We start from the raw sequence: 20,323 nt of genomic DNA on the forward strand, positions 1-20,323 counted from the left end.
TCCTAAACCCGCAACTCTGTTCTACCTTGGAATTAAATAGACAGTTTAAAGTTTAGCCATTTATAAAGCCTGACATTCTGAACACCTTCCTGTAAAACTTGTAGACTAATAGTCTACCCTAAGTCAGCACAAATGTTCATCGCGTTGTCTACAGATATGAACATCTTGCCTCGCCTTCCCAGTAAAATAACCTGGGCCTCGCTGTCCCCTTAGCAGCCAAGTCACACAGGCTTGTTGTCAAGCAGGATTTGGAGCAGGTCACATGACCCCCTTCTGTAGTCCATTTTGTCTTAAACATCCCAAAACATCATAAACCTATAAACTTCATATTTTAACAGCTTCTTGAGAGAATATAAACCGTTTGTATGTGGGTAAATGCAACATATATACTTAACGTTAAGCAAGTTCACCATTACCAAGAAATTGGTCCCCATTATTTAGTTACCTGCTGAGAATTATTTAGGTCTCCAGTGTCCCCAAATGAACACATTTACTGCTCGTACCATTATCAAATGATCAAAACTAAATGCTCCCAATGATCAAGATTTCAGCAGTCCACCTACCCACCCCACTCACTTCATTTCCTCTTTTACAGTAAACCCCTCAACTCACCACCCTTAGCCAATGTTCTTTCAATGGCACTCCCTCCTCCCCTCTCCATTTCTCTTACCCTCTTCCCCTTCCTCTCCTCGGTGACCTCCTTTTGCATTGCCGTCGTCTTTTAACTGCCTCCTGTCCTCTCCCACCCACTCAAATTTCTCTAATTTTCTTGTCTCATTCTTTCCCATTGTCCCTCACATTATCTCCCACCATCTAACCTTGCTGAGCATGAAAATTTCAAAGTTGGTCTTGACTACTTGTGTTCAACATCACAGGTAACAGACTAATTTATATTTAGCATTCTTTATGTTTGCTTGATTGGGAATATTTCATTTTTGTTTCAGTTTAACTTTAATGTTTCAATGCAGGCAGCAAAATGAATTTCAACTTAGGCACTGCATACCATTGTGGTGTGTTGTAGTTCCAGATGATGCTGACTAGTTTGGTCTCATTTTCAGTCCTGCAACAGCTGTGTCTCCAGTGGAAGGGCCAGCCTCTCAGCGTGACACCCCTAGCCAGCAGCAGGCACGCATTTCTGCATCCTCAGCAACTCGTGAGCTCGATGAGTTGATGGAATCCCTCTCTGTATTCAATGTGAGTGTGAACAGGTTTCTGTCCTTCCTGAGTCCAGTACTAAAGTACAAAAGCCAGGCAAAAGCATTTGTCTCCTAGGCAGCCCAGTGAGTTGTGTGAAAGCTGTGTTGAATGTTGTAAATGCAGCTGACAGGAATACGTAGCCAGCAGCAGGCACCTGTTATTTATCAAGGCAACAGGAATGTATTCAGGGAAAAAAAGTGTTTTCTGCATTTTAACTTGGGAAAGAATATCTGAAACTAATTTTTAATGAGGCTTGGGTGGTTATTTACTGGAGCAAAACTTTACCTGGGAGGAATGCAGTACTTGGAGTTCTGTTGATAAATAGACAGGAATGTGCCCCCTTCATCTTGTTGAAGGGAATATTTAAGACATGGCTGCTTCATTCAGATAATTATTACCTATATCATACCTGGAATTTATTCAGATGACGAATGCAACTTTTTTTTCAGTTATCTTAATGTTAGTATTTTGGAGGTTATATGTATGTTGCATGAACTAGGAAGAAATTGAACTGAATTGGGTTTGAATTATTCTTCACCTTTTATCTAGACTGTGTCAAAAACAATTCAGTACTCCATTTTGCATTGATTACTAGTAGGCAAGAAGAAAGAATTGGCACCAGGAAGCAGAGACAGATTATTCAAGAGGTGCCTGTAAAAAGGATATAGGAATGAGGCATGAGAAGCTGGGAGTGTGGATGCAATATAGTGGTATGTTTTGTGGGATGGGCCAGAAAGATGGGGTGTGAGGCATGGAGCCAATGTAATGTAGGATGGAGCACAAAGTATTGGCATAATGGATGGAAAGCAAGGCAGTGGGAGAGTGCATTGTGTGATATGCTTGATGTGTTAGGGGAATGGTTGGGGTATGAGATGCTGGGGAACATAGTGCAGGGTGGACCATGAAACACTTGAAGAATAGATAGAACATTGGGTGTCTTGAAGTGGTGCCGGAGATGGGGTAATAGGGTGAATGTAATGTGGTGTCCCTCAGCAGGGGATAGGTAAGGACAAGATCGGATCATTAAAATCTTCTTCATTTATTTTCTCTCTTATTCTCCAATTTACTTCACTTTTCTGTTCTTTCTGTTACTCCCCTCTCCTCGATTTTAGGCTGGTACTGTAACTCCTATAAGTTTTGAATCAGATGAAAAGCAAGAAATATCTGCTCCAAATGCCCTCCCAGTGTCTGCTGCTGCCCAATCTATCATTACTCCATCAGCAATAGGGGTGCAGTTGCCCAGGCCGTGCAATTCCCTGTTTATACTTGGTTTACTCTTGCCACTCTCACGAACACCCAGTCCGCTAGAGCTGCTGCATATTGATGAGCCTATCTCTTTACACTCAACTGCTTCCACATTACCTAATCCTGTCACTCGGTTGCTTGACCATCCAGATGTTCAATCATCTGTCTTTTTTGCATCAACTTCACCTAATGCCGATGCAAGTTCAGAACTGGACACTGATGTTTCTCTGTCAGTGATGCCAACCATTTCAGAACCTCCTGAGTCATACAAGACCACTGTCAGGGATGTGCAGATAGTGGGAAGTGAAAAAGAACCTGGGAACCAGTTCATTATCACTGAAGTGAAAAATGAAGTTACATCAAATCCTTTAAATGCCACTGAAACTGAGACGTCTGTATCCAATCCAGCATTGACCTCAGGCACTGGGCAGCAGGAGATTGCTACATCGTTGATTACTGACTTTGCTGAGATGAATGAAGCTTTAGATAAGCTGTTGTCCTTATATCCTGAGGCTGTGCCAGAAAAGCACATGGAGGCAAAACAAGAGGTCCTTGAAGCCAAGGAGGTATCAGTAGACAGAGTGTCATTGTGTCCTGATACGATGGAACTTTCCACCTTGAATATGGAGATGAGTGAGAGACCACAGTATCAACAGGGTATTGCAAATGGAGCCAAACCTGGAGGAGAAGACTCAACAAAGTTACTCAGTGTGATCAAGTCATATGAAAAACACGTACAACAGGCAGCACAACAGCCACCGAAACAAAGGGAAATGGATTTAGAACAAAGTGGCACGAATCATTGTTCACCGCATCATCAACCCAATGAGGGAGTGCAAAAGGAGCATTTTGATTTACCTCCAGTTCAAACTCTTACAGTGGAACGGATTTCTGCTTCTAGTCAGGCAGGCAGAAAGTTTGAATGTGGAATGTTTTACAGAGATTTATAGCATGAGTCCCTACTGCATGGTCAGAATAGTGCTAGACACAGAACATGTATTGTTGCAGAGTTTAATGCTCTTAACATTGTCCAAGTCGTAGCCAGTACTGACTGTGTTTAATGGCATTACTAGCGTTGGGAGTTTTTATGGATGTATGAATGAGGTGAACGTTAATTGCCTTACTTTCTAAACTCACAAAGGGTGTAGACACTGAAATTGGACTAATTGTCTGTGTGTGCAACACTGTGACAGAGCTCTGTGTGCCACCTAGATATATGGGGTACAGACAATCGAATATGCCTCAAATGTGTGGAAAATTGTTTTTGTCTCCTTGATCCAGTAAGTTCTATATTTGAAGGGCTGCCATGGAAGGCAGGCAAATAATAACCCTGGTATGCAGTGCATTATAATGAAGAGGAGCGGACCTCAGGAGATCCAATGACATCAGAGACCACTTTGTTGTGGGACTTGTGAGATGCTGTTGGCTCCTTCCCTAAAATTAATCTCTCGGAGCTGGTTTCCATGCCATTGTGCTGTAGAAATTTGCATATCTGGCCTGGGTTTGATTGGATTGGTTGTCATCAAGTAAAGTAAACAGGAAAGTGGCACACAGAGGTGAGCATCTTAATCGGAGGCTCTCTGCCTGGAGCCCTAACAGGAATAGTGCCTTAACTGCTGCCAAATGTGTACATGCATTTCTTCAAATTACTTGGTAGGAGTTTGGAGTTTTCTGTTATGTTAAGGTAAGTGCTGCACATGACAACAGCATTCATGAAAAGTCTGCACGTTAACTTGAGTGTGAGTGTAAATGCTGTGTGTGAGGAGTATATCTGTGTAACTTGCAGAATTGTAGTTTCACTATGTAATGTTCCCTGTGGTGCAGATGAAATCTCTTATTAAGAGGACAAAGCATTCTTCGAACGTACACCCGATGTACCAAGAGGACTTCCAACGTCGCAAATTTGGGCCTGTCATATTTAATAAAAACGTGTCTCAGGATAGGCTAATTGAGGAGCTGCATGGTAGACTGGGGATCGAAAAGAAGGAGCCCAAGAATAGAAAAGTGGATGACTGGCTCACAGAGGGGTTGGTCATCACTTCAAAACCTGTCAGGAAACATGAGGAGGGAACTCACGTGGTTGAGAAGGTAGCTAGAAGAATGCATGAAAAATTGTGACAAAGAAGTGCATGAAGTAAGGTTTGATGCACAAAGAAATTTGATTTTAATGCATTGTGCATGGACTGCTTAATAATTTGCTATAATCCTGATTGAGCTGTGAGCTCAGCCTACTGTACATTTGTTTGCTACAGCCAGATACAATGTAGAGAGTTTTCTGCTTGATCAGCTATTGGTTATATTGTGTATTGCAGCACAATTGGACGTGGTCATGCTGTCCATAGGAAAGTGCATAAAGCAGCTGAGGCTCAGATTGAATGAATGCAATTAATTCCTGTTAGTAACTTTCCCAAGCCCAATTTCACCTCTTTCCTTTTTTCCTACATGTGCACAGAAACTTGCAGATCATGCTTTTTTGGATTTATAATGTTCTGTGGGAGATTTGTGGGTTTGGTTTTAATGTCCAGTTTTATTTGCGTTACCTGTATCTCTCAATTCTATGATTATTCTGTTAGTGCCCCTGTGAGCTCAGTTGTTTGTAGTTGATGCTCAACAGGTGGTTGTAAATAGTATTAAACAGTTTAATCATGGTGATTTTAAATGATGTTGCTTGTTCTCAATCATGATTTCATGAAATTAAGCTATATTCTGCCATACCAAGCCCTACACGGTCTTTGACTTCAGCTGTAAGGCTAATACTAATCTGTATTTGCAAATGGCACAGCCGAAGGTTCTTTAAGATCTGCTTGCTTAAGAAAATCACTGTGACTTGGCCAAAGTGACTTGGATAATGGTAGAGGTTTCTCCAGCTGGTATGTTGAATGCTGTGGAGTTCTGCTGTTCTCCATCAACCTGTTTGTCAAATAGCTTAAAGCATGGTGCAGATTGGCCTGTATGAATGAAAATATCCCATAATCTATATCAGATTCTCAGTACTAAAGCTGCTATGTGTTTCTCTCCAGATAATAATCACCCCAGAACCCCCTTCTTCTTCGAAGGGTTCTACTCCATCACCTCATTCTGTTTCACCCTCCCCCCCAGTCAAACAATGCCAACAAAAAAGGAAAAATGAGCTTCTGAAAGTTTCACCCCTGCCTTCTCCCTTTGTGCCTTCCCCACCTCCTCCCCCTGTATCTTCCCTACTTCCTCACCCTGTACCAGCCTCACTTCACCTTCCTGTGCCTTCTCCACCTCCTCTCCCTTTGTCTTCCCAACCTTCTGCTTCTTCCCCGTTGTCTTCCATCCGCCCAAGATCTCAACCTGCACCTCAGTGGAGTAGTTCATCTGATGCATATCAGAAACCATCTGTCCTTTCAATACCACCACCTACTTGTTTAAGCCCATGCATTTGGTCACCAGAACAGCATCCATGCTCCTTCTCTCTGCCTGTGGTACAGACCACTGTTGTCCAAGCTGAGCCTTCGCCATCTCCTTCTACACCCACTAGAGCGATGGTGTCAATAGGCTGTCAGACTGATGCCAATAGCAGTGATGAAGACACTCTACAAATCCAACCACAGGCATGGAAGTATTCCATCTTTCATGATTATAGATATTTTTAAAATCACTTAATTTATGAAGTTTTTGAAGCTTCAGCTTCAGTTTCACTCCTTTTCTAGTGTACTTTGCTCGGATTGTAGGTACATAAGCTGATTTCTTAATGTGTAAATAGTCTAAGAAATGTTCTGACATATAGAATTGTTGCAGAGGTACAGTTATCATCCTGTTAATGTAACCAGTATCCAGGTATTGAAATCTATACTCTTAATCCATTTTGATGCTGTCTTATCACTATTATATAGATCACTAGTTTATGATGGTTGCAGTGGTGAGGATAATGAAGTTTGGAGTGTTGTGTATTGTCAGAAATGTTACTCTGTTATGTTTGTTCCTAACCAGGTGTTGTAGAATTATCAAAATGTTACCAATGAGGGCTACTAAGTGGAAACATGTTGGGAGAGGGGCGAGCGATTAACAAAATAGAAATTACTTGTTGGACTTCCTGATCACATATTCAGTAAATATATTGTACAGTGTGGTACTATGCTATACAATATTTGATCCACATTAATGCTGAGTTAACTGAGTTTCTAATTCACATTAATTACTTTGATTACATCAATTACATCAGAAATTAATCTGCAAATTGGTCAAATTTGCAGATACTAAAAGGGTCATAACATTAACACATGAATCTAGGCACTAACTCTGTACTAGTGTTAACTGAGGGTCACAGTAAATGGGAGAAGTGATATAGTGACATTAGAGTGAAAGTTATCAAACTGATACCAAGTTGTCAAGCTGATCTGAAAGCTTAGTGTCTATGAATAAACCTTGCACTTAGAATTCATATTTTGGCATATGGAACCATCACTTATGTAAATTTTTATTTGTATATATTATTTGATTGAGCTCCTACTTATAATCACATTATCAAGCTGTTTATTTTGTAAAGTTATTTGACACAACACCAGTAGAGACATTTAACATTGTGGAATTAAGAAAATGATTGAGCCGTGAAGTTTTGTTCTCATGAAATTATACATGTATTTGTAAACTTGGCCTCTCCCAGTTTTGTGCAATTTTCATTTTTTCTTTATAGGTGAATGCAGCCTTTGAACCTTTGTCACTCACTTCAGCTTCACCCTTTGAGAAGGCAGGGCATTCTTTTCAACTCAGCATGCTCTGTTCTATGCACGCTGCTTCAGTTGTAAATCTAGAGTCAGCTACTGGCTATGCAGTACACAATGCTGTGACCTATTAGGTATGGGCATGAGAGGTTGTAGTAGACGAATAGAGTCACCCTTCTAGGAGATCATTTGAGATTTTAAATATGTCTACATTCATGCTGTCATGTTACCTAAAGACGTAACTAACTGTACAACACTGCCAATCCACTTATTAAAAATAAACTTGAACTGGAAGGCAAACCTGTTCTATCCTTGTAAAATGCTTCAGGTTTTAGAAACTTGCTTTGTACTGTGACATAATTGCTGCACAATGCCATTGCATTTACCAGTACAAAGATGCAATGCCAGTGATATCTTCAGGAATGTTGCAACTTTCATCCAAGAAATGTGCTTCCAACATCATTTACTAACAGCTAATATAAAAACAAAAAATGCTGGAAATACTCAGCTGGTCTGGCATCTGTGGAGAGAGAAACAACGTTCCAGGTTGATGGCCTTTCATTGTTCTGATTGAAAGGTCATGAATTTAAAATGTTCTTCTCACCTTAGGCACTGCCTGACCTGCTAAGTTTTGTATGTTTTCTGTTTTTTATTTCAGATTTCCAGCATTTGCAGCATTTTGCTTTTGCATTTACTAACAGCTGCCTGAGTAACCAGTTAGCTGTCTGCATAATTAAACAGCTGTCAGTGATGAATTATTGCATAATATCTAGGAGGGTCAAAGGAATAGCATTGCACATTGTCGTTCAATAGAACTGAGAGTGTGAACTGCAAAAAGCACCATGAACAGTGATTATGGGTGCTTATATGGTTTTAGATTATGCATCACACGATGCATAAAGATGAAATTTCATATTGGGAAGTGTATCTATATCTTGTCTCTGAATCATTGAAGGAAATTAAGAGAACAACATATTACTTTCTATTATCAGTTGATTTGAAATCCAACCCAAAATTGAGTTGTATATTTTATTTTGGAGCCAATGCCATTTGTGCTGGGCTGAAGCAATTCTTGAAAATATTAAAAAAGAAAATGAGCTATATCAGAAACTGTTGAATGGGTTAAATCGAATGAGTTTTAAAATCCTGAACATTGTAGGAAAAAGGGTGCAATTCAGAACACAAGAATGCAAATACTTTTGAGGTCCTGGAAAAGATTGGCAGACTACGCAGTGTAATGATTGCAACATAGTCTGGATGTCCTGACGAAAAAAAACACCATGCATGGCAGTGAATTTGAAACTTTGAAGGAACAAAAGAGATTATACTAGTATTGATAAAGTGGAAAAAGTGAGACTGAGTTTGGATGAGAGGAAGAAATGTGAGCTTTTTCTTATATACTCCCAAGGTACAAGAAGAGCTTCTTCAAAGTGAGAACTATATTCAAATCTTGGACAGTCTTAAGCTTTAGAGAAAGTTATGAATTGCTTAGGCGAGAAGTGCTTGGGGTTAAACAGAAAACCAAGATTTTTGAAAGCTATTTTAACAATAGAGGAGATATGTCTGCATTTTGATTGATATATTGTATGGCGACATTTTTGAATCCAGCCATGCTTCTAAAGGTGAAAGTTGCTGCTTAGCGTTTAGCCCTATGTGAACAGAGTTCTGTGTTTCAGGCAAATATTAAGCAGGCCCTATCAATAATATGGTCCAGTCTCCAAATCCAGGCTCTAATCTCAGCTCACAGAAGCTGAAATTGCTCAGTTCCAGGGGAAGCCATTTCTCTCCTTCCTGCTTTCCCATCACCATGCAGCCGGCAGTATTGTACGTTGATTGCTCCATAGCTGGCAATGAAGTAACTGATTAACCAAATAACATTTCATCTAAATGTATTGTGCTGAAAATTGGGCAGCAGGAGATCCTAGTTAGTTTTTTTTGTTGTAGTGCAACTGAAATGCAGATTTAAAAAAAAGATGATAGGGCAGAATGCTGCCACTTTAAGTGGTATTGTGCCACACCTGCACCAAATAATGCTAAATGCTGTCACTGAAGCAATGTATTACATTTTCCAGCCCTAATTACCTTTATTGAATAATCTAGTAGACTTGGTTAATAAACTGATTCTGTTCTTCAGTGATAACAGCTAGCCTGGAGCTTGACTGGACCATACTATAACATTTTCTTGTGTGGCAGATGTACTGCTGGCATCTTCAATGTGTTTTGCATGTTTGAATTTCACTCTGTACCCCTTTTCATAGTTTATTTTAATTTCTTTCATTCTGTTCTGTTACATTTCTATCTCTTGATCCATTTCTAGCCAATTAATCCAGGCCGTGCTATCAACATGTTGTTTTCCCCCTTCCGTAAAGGAGACCATCTGGGACTGGTAGATCCAGTTGCCCTTCCCCCACGCCCAGCCCCTCCCTCATTGTGTGGACGGCAACAAAAACCAAACGTAAATGTGTGTATATGAGAGAATTTGATTTTTCAAATAGAGACAGTGAATGCAGTCTAACATCCACAAAGCCTAGTGTATTGGCTTGTTCTGTAGGGCTGTTATTTCCAACGATACAACCGCAGGTTACCAATGTTGACACTTGCATTAGTGTGATGTATTAATATGGCAGTTTGATTTGTTCTCATTTGTTAATACCATATGATGTTAGGATGTCAGCTGAATAAATGGTCATTAACCTCTTCAATTATTTTGCCATGGAGCCTCTTCATTTGAGGTTTTACTTTGGTTTGATTCTAGTTGGATTACTTGAATGCTTGCATTACATGATTGCATTATCTCAGAAAACCATTAACTAAGCATATTGGAAGGTGATAATTTTATAGAAAGCTGAATCATCCCTTTAGAGTTTGGAGTTGTTTGTTATGATAAATATTCAAAAAAAATGCTAGATGTCCAGTAACAAAATGTTACAAGACTGAAATAAAAAGCCACAATCCCAACCGATATCTTTCTTGAGGATAACTCATCAGAATGCTGCAATCTGTGCCTGTGACTTCCCTGAAGAATGGCTTATCTGAAATCAGATAAGTTTGGAAGGATGCTTTGTGAAAATCCAGCAAGAAAAATAAAAAAAATTACTGGGGTACTATATAGCCTCCTTTTCTATGATTAGATAGTCCTGTTTTATTAGAGCTATTTTAACTGCACTGTGGAAACTGGGATAGTGCTACCTCATAATACCATTCCTTTGCTGGAAAGCAAGAACTGCAGTAAGTCCCAGCATGGGTCAATGGGCACATAATAAATTGAGGTACATGGAGCAAGAGGTCGACTAAGAGCCACAAATGGTTTCAAAGTGCCACTGCAGTAAAATAACTGTGTGCCAATGACTTTTTTTAGTAACTTAATATTTTATTACCTCTGAAACTATACTGTCTAGCTTAATGAATGATATGGATATTTCTCTATTGCTAATGATATGATGTGCGGTTTTTCATCCACTCATTCTGTCCTACATCCACAAGGTATGGATAAGGTTATTCATGATCACTTGTCCCTCTGTAAGATTTTTTTTTTAATTGGAACTCTCTTGTCCTTCCTTATCTAATAAAATTTGTTGCAGCTTTTTGTACAATGTTTTTTCTTTGCCAGATTATACTTTGGTTAGGTTTCCCGCACTTGCTAGTATGTGGTTCAAGGCTGTCTGACATCTACTGCAGAAATGCGGTTTTGCAGCCTGTGAGCTCTATCAGAAATTTGAGGAAAAGACAAAAATATCTGCAAAGGATGCCAAATGTCATTGAGGCAACACCTTAAAAAGCTGTTCAAGACAGGCAAGAGAAAAAAGTGCTCCTTTACCTCATCTTGCTATTGTATTAATTGTGTACTCTCACCAGCATTCAAGACATAATGGGACACATTTTCCTGTTCCTGCCTCAGGGGATACTGGATCACTTGGGTGCAGGAAATGCAGAGAAATTTGGCAGGAGAGAGTAGCACATACCCTAGCTTCAAAATGGATGTAAAATTGGGCGAGAAACATTACAGTTGCATTCTCCTTGCCATCTGCTTTAACTGTTTTGACCATGCCCAAGCGATCAACTTTACCCAAGTGCAGCAAGAAAGTCTGCTCACATATTCCAACAGCTTTGATGCTGAATTCTGTAAAAATTCTGAAGATAACTGATTAATCTAACCCTCTCTACATTCTTAATTTTTAATCTGTAACTTTTTGTACCTCATTTTAATCATGTTAACTGAGTTCTTTTAACATTGAAAAATCCAGCTTTCTAAAACATATTTTAATATCTTCAAAATTGTAGATTTTGTTTCGTGTAACGTAAGAATATAGTTAAAAAACACTTATCAAAATGCCCTTCCCCACCCCATGCACCCCATGGGATACAGGCCCATCGCTGATCAATTATGGCTGGTCAATAAAATTCAGATACACCAGGTCAGCAAACTTCAGCTTTGATTGATTCATGCTAACCCAGGAAAGCTTTGATAGTAGACAGTACTTGATTGATGGCCTTTATTGATCAAACAGTGTAGTCCAGCAATCCTCTGTTCAGCATCTTACTGAGTGTTTTATGGAGCTACAAAGGCATTTAACAAGGCTACGTATCCCTTGTGCATAATTTTGTGATCTGCATGGAGTTATAGCATAAATATTACAATAAGAGACATCATTTCCATTTTTGCATAGATTAACTACACAAATAAACCTTTTGATTTTCTTGATAAGTAAAATATAGAGCTGGATTTAATTGGCCCAACAGGGGTCTTACCCACCTATTGGTGAACCAGCGGGGAACCCTTGGGAAGGCCTGATGGTATTAAATGTCCTTCAGGCACTGAAGTGTCTACCGTCAAACCTTCCATGGGATTCAGGACCCAGCAGCAGAAGTCCTGCCACAGAGAGCTGCTGGCCAATCAGAGGCTGGCAGCTCCTTATTGTCGTCACTGCCAATGGGAACAGAGCCAGCTGCTGGCATTGCACACACCAGGGGTCCAGGATTGCTGAGGGACCCCAGGCCAAAGGTGAGTGAGGATGAAATGGGGGGCATGTTGGAGGCAAGGGAAGGTGGGAGGCAGCGCCCCACCCCGAGCCACCACTGAATTGCAATGGACTTGGAGATAATCGGTGTCAGCTGGCTCATTAATAAGCCTAATTTACAACCCACCACCGGTGACTAGGAATATCCCACTAGCCCATTCCACCCTCCAACTTAATCAGGGGAGCTTTTTGCTACCGCCAGGAGATTGGTGCAAGGCCTCTCCATGATTAAGTGGGCCTGCCCGCCATGGTTCCTGCCATGAAGGGCTGCATTAAATCCAGCCCGTAATGTCTAATAGTAAAATAAACAAACAGGTATTTGAGTTTTGCAAGTATATCATTTACCATGCATATCATGAAGGTGTAAGTCCTGTTCTTGTCAAAAAAACTAAAAATCATGCCGGTATGCAATAAACAAGAATTATGTAGGAGCTGAAAAATATCACCAAAGAGAAGGTTGCATAAATCATGGTTTGTGACATAGGCTTTCTTTTGGAGAATAACGGCTCTATCTAAAGGTGAACAATAATCCATTAAAACTGCTGGTAATGATTTTACATCAGTGAATTAACATGCCTCAGAATAAAATAACCTGTTGCTTAACGGGATAGCAGTGCTGCAACCTGTTGAATATTTAACATGGCAACTGTTTTTCTCCCTTTATTCTGTTCACAGATGATGACACAGTCTGGGTCTAAAGGAAAGCATGGTGGCTCCTCCACTGTAGCAGGTCCTCAAAAAGCTGGAAGCCAACTGGATAACATGCTGGATGAATTGCATGTTGGGCTGAATAAGCTGGGCGTTGCGACTGTTGCAAAAGGAGTGTGTGCTGCATGCAAGAAGCCTATTGCTGGACAGGTGAGGAGAACTAGCTCAGGATTTGAAATGTCCCTGCAGCTTGTTTGTCTGTAGAAGTCAATAGAAACAATCTCTGGTACTAGGTAGGCACCGATGGCTTGTAGTTTGAGTCCATTCTTAATGCTATGCATATCATGAAGGTGTATATCCTGTTCTTGTGAAAAGAACTAAAGATCATGCCTATATGCAACAAATAAGAGTTATGTAGGTTCTAACTGAAAAACAAGAAGTTTGCTGTTCAAACTTATGTCTGCTGTATATAGTGAAACCCCTTTTATTGAGGCAGGTGAACAAAATACTGCTGCTGCCTGTGCTATCTTGTTGAACATATGCCCATGAAAGTCTATTCAACACAGCAATACTGATGTCAGTGTAACAGTAGAAGGCAACTTCACTCATGAGGTAGCTAATCTGTTTAATAAAGGTAGGAGACTCTGGAAATACACAGGTCAATCAGCATCTATAAAGGGAAAAAGTCAGGTTGTTGACATTTTGAGGTGTTTCTATATTGCATTCTGAAAACATGTAATATTATTCTCCCCAGAAGTGCAGCATTCTGCCTTGTGACAAACCATCTATTGTCTGGATAAATACAGGCTGTATAAGTATTTCAAGAGTCATGTAACCTTGATTAACAAACTTGCTTGCTACATAATTATAAAGGGATACTAGCTGTAAGTATTTGAAAAGGTGAGATTGTTTGCTGCCTTCCACATTTGTAAAGCATTTTAAAATGTGTTTATTTTCTGTCAGGTTGTCACTGCGATGGGCCGTACCTGGCACCCGGAGCACTTTGTTTGTACCCATTGTCAAGAGGAGATTGGTTCCCGGAATTTCTTCGAGCGAGATGGGCAGCCATACTGTGAGAAAGACTACCACAATCTATTCTCCCCCCGCTGTTATTACTGCAATGGACCCATTCTGGATGTGAGTATCTCAAATTTATTCAAAATGAAATGGTTAATCTTGTGAGAGGTTGAAAGTAAGGACTATTTACTGGGCACTTCATCTATAATAGCCAAGTGGTTATGGTACTGGGTTTGTAACCCCAAGATCAAGAGTTCAAATCTCACAATGGCAAACTATGAAACAATGTAACTTCATCTGAAACAGATGGAAACGGGTTTGTACTCGAAAGAGTTACAAGCAGTGAGAGTAAAAGGATTTATAAATGATGAATGTGAACAAATACAGTGCACTTGGAGCTAACAGCTGTTCCTATATTCCCTGGGAATAGCATTCTGTAAGAAAGGAATGCAGTAAAGTCTCGCTGTTCACAGGGGTTACATTCCCGCAAAACCTCGCAAATGGTGAAATCGTGAACGACAAGCATACTTTGCAATGGGAGTCAATTGGAGAGGTTCCGGCCATCCTAAAATTTGACTTGTATGAAGGATCAAAGGCAATAAAAACTACATTTTTAATAAATTTAAAGCAAAATTTACTGGAAAATAGTTTAATAAAACAAAATTTGTCACACTTACAGTACTGTATTTGAGAGTGGAGCGGACTGTGATCAGAAATTAAAGTGCAGCAACATTGAACACCCACATGTAAACAACGGTAGTGATGCACGCACAGTGAGCACTTCCTACTGCAGGAAATATATCATGGACACCTGTTGTTTTAACTTCATTTAGGCTTTTGTTTTCGGCACTTTCTAAAGTTGACTTCTATTTTTTATTTTCAAACTGTGGATAAGTGAACATTTGGTCCTGCAATGGGTGATCTGACGTAAAAAGACTTTGCGCAGATAAGTTGTTAGGAAATAGAGCTAGTTTAAGTAAATTATATTGGCATTTGTGGGTGTTAGGAATGAGTTTTAGTTTTAATGTTTAAGTTTGATTTGTATTTCTGTATCTGTGTGTTAAGAACAGATCAAGTTGAATTTTAAGTTCACTTTAAAAGGTGCCTGCATTTCTAATGAGAGATTACGCCAGTAAGGAAGTTAAGCAAACACGAGTAGAAAAACTGGACTGTTGCCTAGCAACAGGAGTTTAGAGAGGCAGTTCACTCCCACAGACACACAGAAGAAACTAGAAACAGCAGTTTTTGAGTTCAGTTTTGAAGACAGCTACCAGGCATAAGAGGCCTAGAAGGCTCAGATAGCCAGTTCCATGCTAAGATTGGTTGAAAGTAGCTGCCAAGGAGAGACTGGAACAAAGGGGACAGATAGCTAGTCCCAAGCTAAAGAAGAAAGTCCTTAAGAATCCAGGGGAGTGGAACAGGAGAAAGTCCCAAGTAGACCTTCTAGTCAAAGGAAAGACAGGAAACTGGAAAAGGTTTTGTTAAATGAAGTTAAGAGTGAGGGGCAGAGAAAGGCTTCAAGCTCAAAGCTCCAAGCTGCAGGAAGCAGAGTCAAAGCGACTTAAAGGCTTGTGAGAAGTCAGAAGGTCCAAAGAGGCAACTGAAGGTCTGTGACTCTTTGTATGGGCATGTGAAGCAGTAGTGTACTGTTGACAGCTGAGTTGTTGAGAGAGAGTGCATGGAAGAGAGCTTGAATGCATGTGGTGACCCAGGGGAGAGGAACCTCGGAAGAAGAGTTCGAAACACTGGAGGTGAACCCCTTATAGAAAGTGTCTGAGAGAAAGCATCGGTCTAGGAGAAGATTCCAAGGCGAGTTCTTGGAAAATGGAGATTGGCAACGCTCATGTGAAAGACGGAGTTCAGTGAGACTGGTTGGCTCAAAGGGTAACAAGTGTCTGGGGGGAGTTGAGGAGAGATCCATAGCATCTGTCTGGGGTGGCATCTGTCACTTGGCTTCAGAGTGTGGTGTGTCTGACCACAGGTTGCCAATTGGTTTACAAGGACTGTACTTACTGTGAACATTAGAGTATAAGATAGCTTTTGTAACTTGTGTTATCCTTACACATCTGCATATATCTGTAAAGGTATAGTTGGGTGAAGGAGTATTGTAATGTAGTTCATCGTTTCTTGTTCAATAAATGTATTCTTTTGTTAAAAGTTCATCAGCTGACTCCTGTGACTCTGTTCAGTAGCCACTCTCAATGTATCTAAAAAAAAAATAAAAGTTAGGATCTAGCAAGCTGGGTTCCACCCTGGGATCAGGTTTGTCCAGTGGTAACCTCAGCTGGGGATCATAACAAAGTGAATTTGTGAAAGAGGAAGTCGTGAATGGCAGGACTTTAATGTATTCAAGTTTCATTGCTTTGTTTTTAGAAATGGATTTACTCCAAGTCCATGGAATGAAGCAATGTCAGACCTAGCTGTTAGAAGGGTGACAGTATGATGGAGCCATCATTTTCCTTGTTGTGAGGAATGAGGGCAGTGCAGTGGAGCTTTATCTGGGCCACTTGTGTTCAGCTAAATATTGTAATGTAGTTGTCTATGGTGGATGCAGCTGCATTTTGCTGTGCTGTATTGATGCCTTCTCTTTGTTTTCTATATTACAGAAAGTAGTGACAGCACTGGATAAAACTTGGCATCCTGAACACTTCTTCTGTGCCCAGTGTGGAGCCTTCTTTGGACCAGATGGTATAATGCTGTCTCTAGAATGCTTTCTGTCTCATGCAATTTGGCCATTCCAGATTCTGTGTGTTAGCATTGTACAATGTAACTGCTGGCATACCATGTATTCTAGAATCAATTTTGAGCTTACATCATTTCAGAGCTGACCGTGCCATGTGTTGGCCAGACCATACAGCAGGAGAGGCTATGCTTCACCAAATTGGAAAGAGTGACAGGGACAGGGCTTCTAGTCACATTTAACCTTTATACTACCACCAGGCCTGAAGAAATTTCTCGCTATCTGGGTCAATCGCTTTTTAACAATTCAAGCATTTTTGCCAAAAATAAAAGCATGAGAATAATATTCTACTCTGTGCGAGGAAATGTACTAAACCTATAGGTTGTGAACTTCTATTTGAATCCATCAGAATAATGTTAGCCAAACATGGATTTATAGAAGGTATTCGATATGGTGCCACATTAAAGGTTATTGCATGATAGGAGCTCATGGTATTGGGGGTAATGTATTAGCATGGATTGAGGATTGGTTAACACACACAAGACAGAGTCGGGATTAATGGGTCTTTATCAGGTTGGAAAGATGTAACTAGCAGAGTGCCATAAGGATCAATCTTAAGGCCTCAATTATTTACTGTCTATATTAATGACTTGGAGGAGGGGGCAGAATGTAATGTATCCAAATTTGCTGACGATACAAAAATAGGTGGAGAAGGCATGTTGTGATGAGAACGTAAGGAATCTGCAAGGGGATATAGATAAGTTGAGTGAGTGGGCAAAAAACTTGGCAGGTGGAGTTTAATGTAGGGAAATGTGTGGTCATGCACTTTGATAGGGAAGAATCAAAAGGCAGATTATTATTTAAGTGGAGAGACTCTCCAAAAAAGTGCAGCACAGAGGGATCTGGGTGTTCTTGTGCATGAAACATATGCGGGTGCAGCAAGTAATTAAGAAGGCAAATGGAATTTTGGCCTGTATTGCCGGGGGTTTAAGTTTAAAAATAGGGAAGTCTTGTTACAACTGTATAGGGTATTGGTGAAGCCACACCTGGAGTACTGTGTACAGTTTTGGAAAAGGTTATACTGGCATTGGAGGTAGTTCAAAAGAGATTCACTAGGCGGATTCCTGGGATGAAGGAGTTGACTTATCAAGAATGGCTAAACATGTTAGGCCTTTATTCATTAGAGTTTAGAAGAATGAGGGGTGAGCTTATTGAAATGTACAAGATTCTGAGTGGGCTTGACAGGGTAGATGTTGAGAAGATGTTTCCACTAGTGGGGGAATCTCGAGTTAGGGGATATAGTTACAGAATAAGTGGACGCTCATTTAAAACTGAGATGCGAAGGAATTTCTTTTCTCAGAGGGTAGTGAATGTCTGGAATTCCCTACCCCAGAGAGTTGTGAAGGCTAGATCACTGAAAGTATTTAAAGAGGAGGTAGATAGATTTTTGAAGTATCGGGGAGTTGAGAGCTATGAAGAGCTGGCACGAAAGAGTTGAGGCCTGGTGCAAATCAGCCGTGATCTTATTGAATGGCAGGGTGGGCTTGAGGGGCTGATTGGCCTACTCCTGCTCCTTTTTCTTATGTTCCTATGTTCTTAAATGCTTGTAGGATATTTTATGTAACCTTGCTATATGAAATGGCTATGTTTTATTCAATGCTATGACATTTAATCTAGTTAATTACGGGTTTTCAAAGTAAACCCGACAGTATTGAATGGCCAGCTACCATCAGGTGTTTGCTTGATTTAGGATTTTTGATTGATGTTGAAGTTGATTATTGTGGTGAACATCTGCAAACATATGTGCATGGATTTTCATATATTGATATTGTGTATATTATGCAAGTTGATTTTTCAATCAGAGGATTGGAAAATAGTTTTGTAAGCCATCAGTCTTGAGAATGCTGATGATGAATTGGAGAAGGATATGAAAGTAGTATGCACGAATGCTGTTGCCTCTGCAGACTTTGCCTATACAATGGAATCAAATAATCATAAAATGATACATCACATAAGGAGGCTATTCAGCCCATTGTGCTTAATCACTGAAAGAAATCATGGTGGAAGAATATTGGCAACGGTTCTGAAACCTTCAACTCAGTTCTCTGGTAGACAATCTCGATTAATCTGCCGGCACCATTAAGTGACTCTAATCATGTGGTTTGCCTGCTTAACTAAAATACCATTTTAAAAAGGTTGGCTCGCATATCTTCCCTTCTTTCTTCATTTTTCTATTTTAATTACTTTTACTCATTTTCTGTTCCACTTAGCCTAATCTATATCTTTTATGTTAAAAGTTAAACATTTATTTCAGCCCCTCATCATTTTACAGACAGGAACAAAATCAAACAGAAACTGACCTATGGTTAGCAAAAGACAGCAACAAACACCTTTGCTTCATTTAATTAAATATAACGATATCATATGGAACCAGGTTAATCTCTGGTACTATTTGTCAATGCCAATTAGAGCTGCAGATTAAGTTTTATCCTCCAGTATGTCACTCTCAGTCTGTGTCGCAGGAGATTCATTTACATATACATGATATACTAATCCCTCGACAATATTTTTGTGCGATCTCTTCATTCCTTACCTGAACACAGTTGTTACATAAGGAGAAAACATGAAAAATTGTTACCTTCTCATGCTTCATGTTCCCCAAGAGCATGTTTGGAATGGGAGAATCTGGAATTCCTGCTCTTTGTATGGAATGTAAGCCTACATGGAACGTTTGTGCACTTTCTTCATAGTGAAAATTTCCTATATGCTATTTATAGTGTAATTGTAAATATGAATATAAATGTGATTGTAATTAACATTTTTACAATTTTGCTGAAAATGATTAATTCAGGAATGTTTTCCCTTATTACTATCATTTATATCTTATTGAAACATATAAAATCTTGAGGGAACTTGACAGGGTGGATGCTGAAAGGATGATTTCCCTTATGGGATAGACTAGAACAAGGGAACACATTTTAAAAATAAGGCGTCTCCCATTTAAGACAGAGATGAGAATTTTTTCTCTGAAGAGTCAGTGGAGTTCTATTCCCCAGAGAGGAGTGGAGGCAGGATCATTGAATGTTTTTGAGGCTGAATTAGATAGATTCTTGATTGACAAGGGAGTGAAAGGGTCTAGGTGATGGGAAAGAAAGAGGAGTTGAGGCCACAATCAGATCAGCTATGATCTTAAAAACAAAAAACTGCGGATGCTGGAAATCCAAAACAAAAACAGAATTACCTGGAAAAACACAGCAGGTCTGGCAGCATCAGCGGAGAAGAAAAGAGGTGACGTTTCGAGTCCTCATGACCCTTCAACAGAACTGATTGAATGTTAGAAGAGGGGTGAAATATAAGCTGGTTTAAGGTGGGGGTGGAGAGAAGTTGGGGGGTGGGGTGGTGTGGTTGTAGGGACAAGCAAGCAGTGATAGGAGCAGATAATCAAAAGATGTCACAGACAACGGAACAAAGAAGTGTTGAAGGTGGTGATATTATCTAAACGAATGTGCTAATTAAGAATAGATGGCAGGACACTCAAGGTACAGCTCTAGTGGGGGTGGGGTGGAAGGACTAGCAGGGCATACAAGATTTAAAAATAATGAAAATAGGTGGGAAAAGAAAAATCTATATAAATTATTGGAAAAAACAAAAGGAAGGGGTAAGAAACGGAAAGGGAGTGGGGATGGAGGAGAGAGTTCAAGATCTAAAGTTGTTGAATTCAATATTCAGTCCGGAAGGCTGTAAAGTGCTTAGTTGGAAGATGAGGTGCTGTTCCTCCAGTTTGCGTTGGGCTTCACTGGAACAATGCAGCAAGCCAAAGACAGACATGT

The 20,323-nt window shown here is 40.0% G+C and overlaps 1 protein-coding gene across 3 annotated transcripts in view; it reads left to right on the forward strand.

Moving 5' to 3' along the window:
* LOC121285832 (paxillin-like) overlaps positions 1-20,323 on the forward strand; it is a 173,093-nt gene that overhangs the window by 145,195 nt on the left and 7,575 nt on the right. For 2 of the 3 annotated variants that reach the window (XM_041202703.1, XM_041202705.1), the window contains exons 7-11: positions 1,059-1,194; positions 4,267-4,530; positions 12,824-13,006; positions 13,760-13,933; positions 16,420-16,501. In XM_041202703.1, coding sequence (XP_041058637.1) covers positions 1,059-1,194; positions 4,267-4,530; positions 12,824-13,006; positions 13,760-13,933; positions 16,420-16,501 — 839 coding nt within the window. The remainder of the gene's footprint in view (positions 1-1,058; positions 1,195-4,266; positions 4,531-12,823; positions 13,007-13,759; positions 13,934-16,419; positions 16,502-20,323) is intronic. The other variant, XM_041202704.1, reaches the window with a different exon arrangement.

Source organism: Carcharodon carcharias, chromosome 13 (assembly GCF_017639515.1).
Source record: "Carcharodon carcharias isolate sCarCar2 chromosome 13, sCarCar2.pri, whole genome shotgun sequence".
Taxonomy (NCBI): Eukaryota; Metazoa; Chordata; class Chondrichthyes; order Lamniformes; family Lamnidae; genus Carcharodon; species Carcharodon carcharias.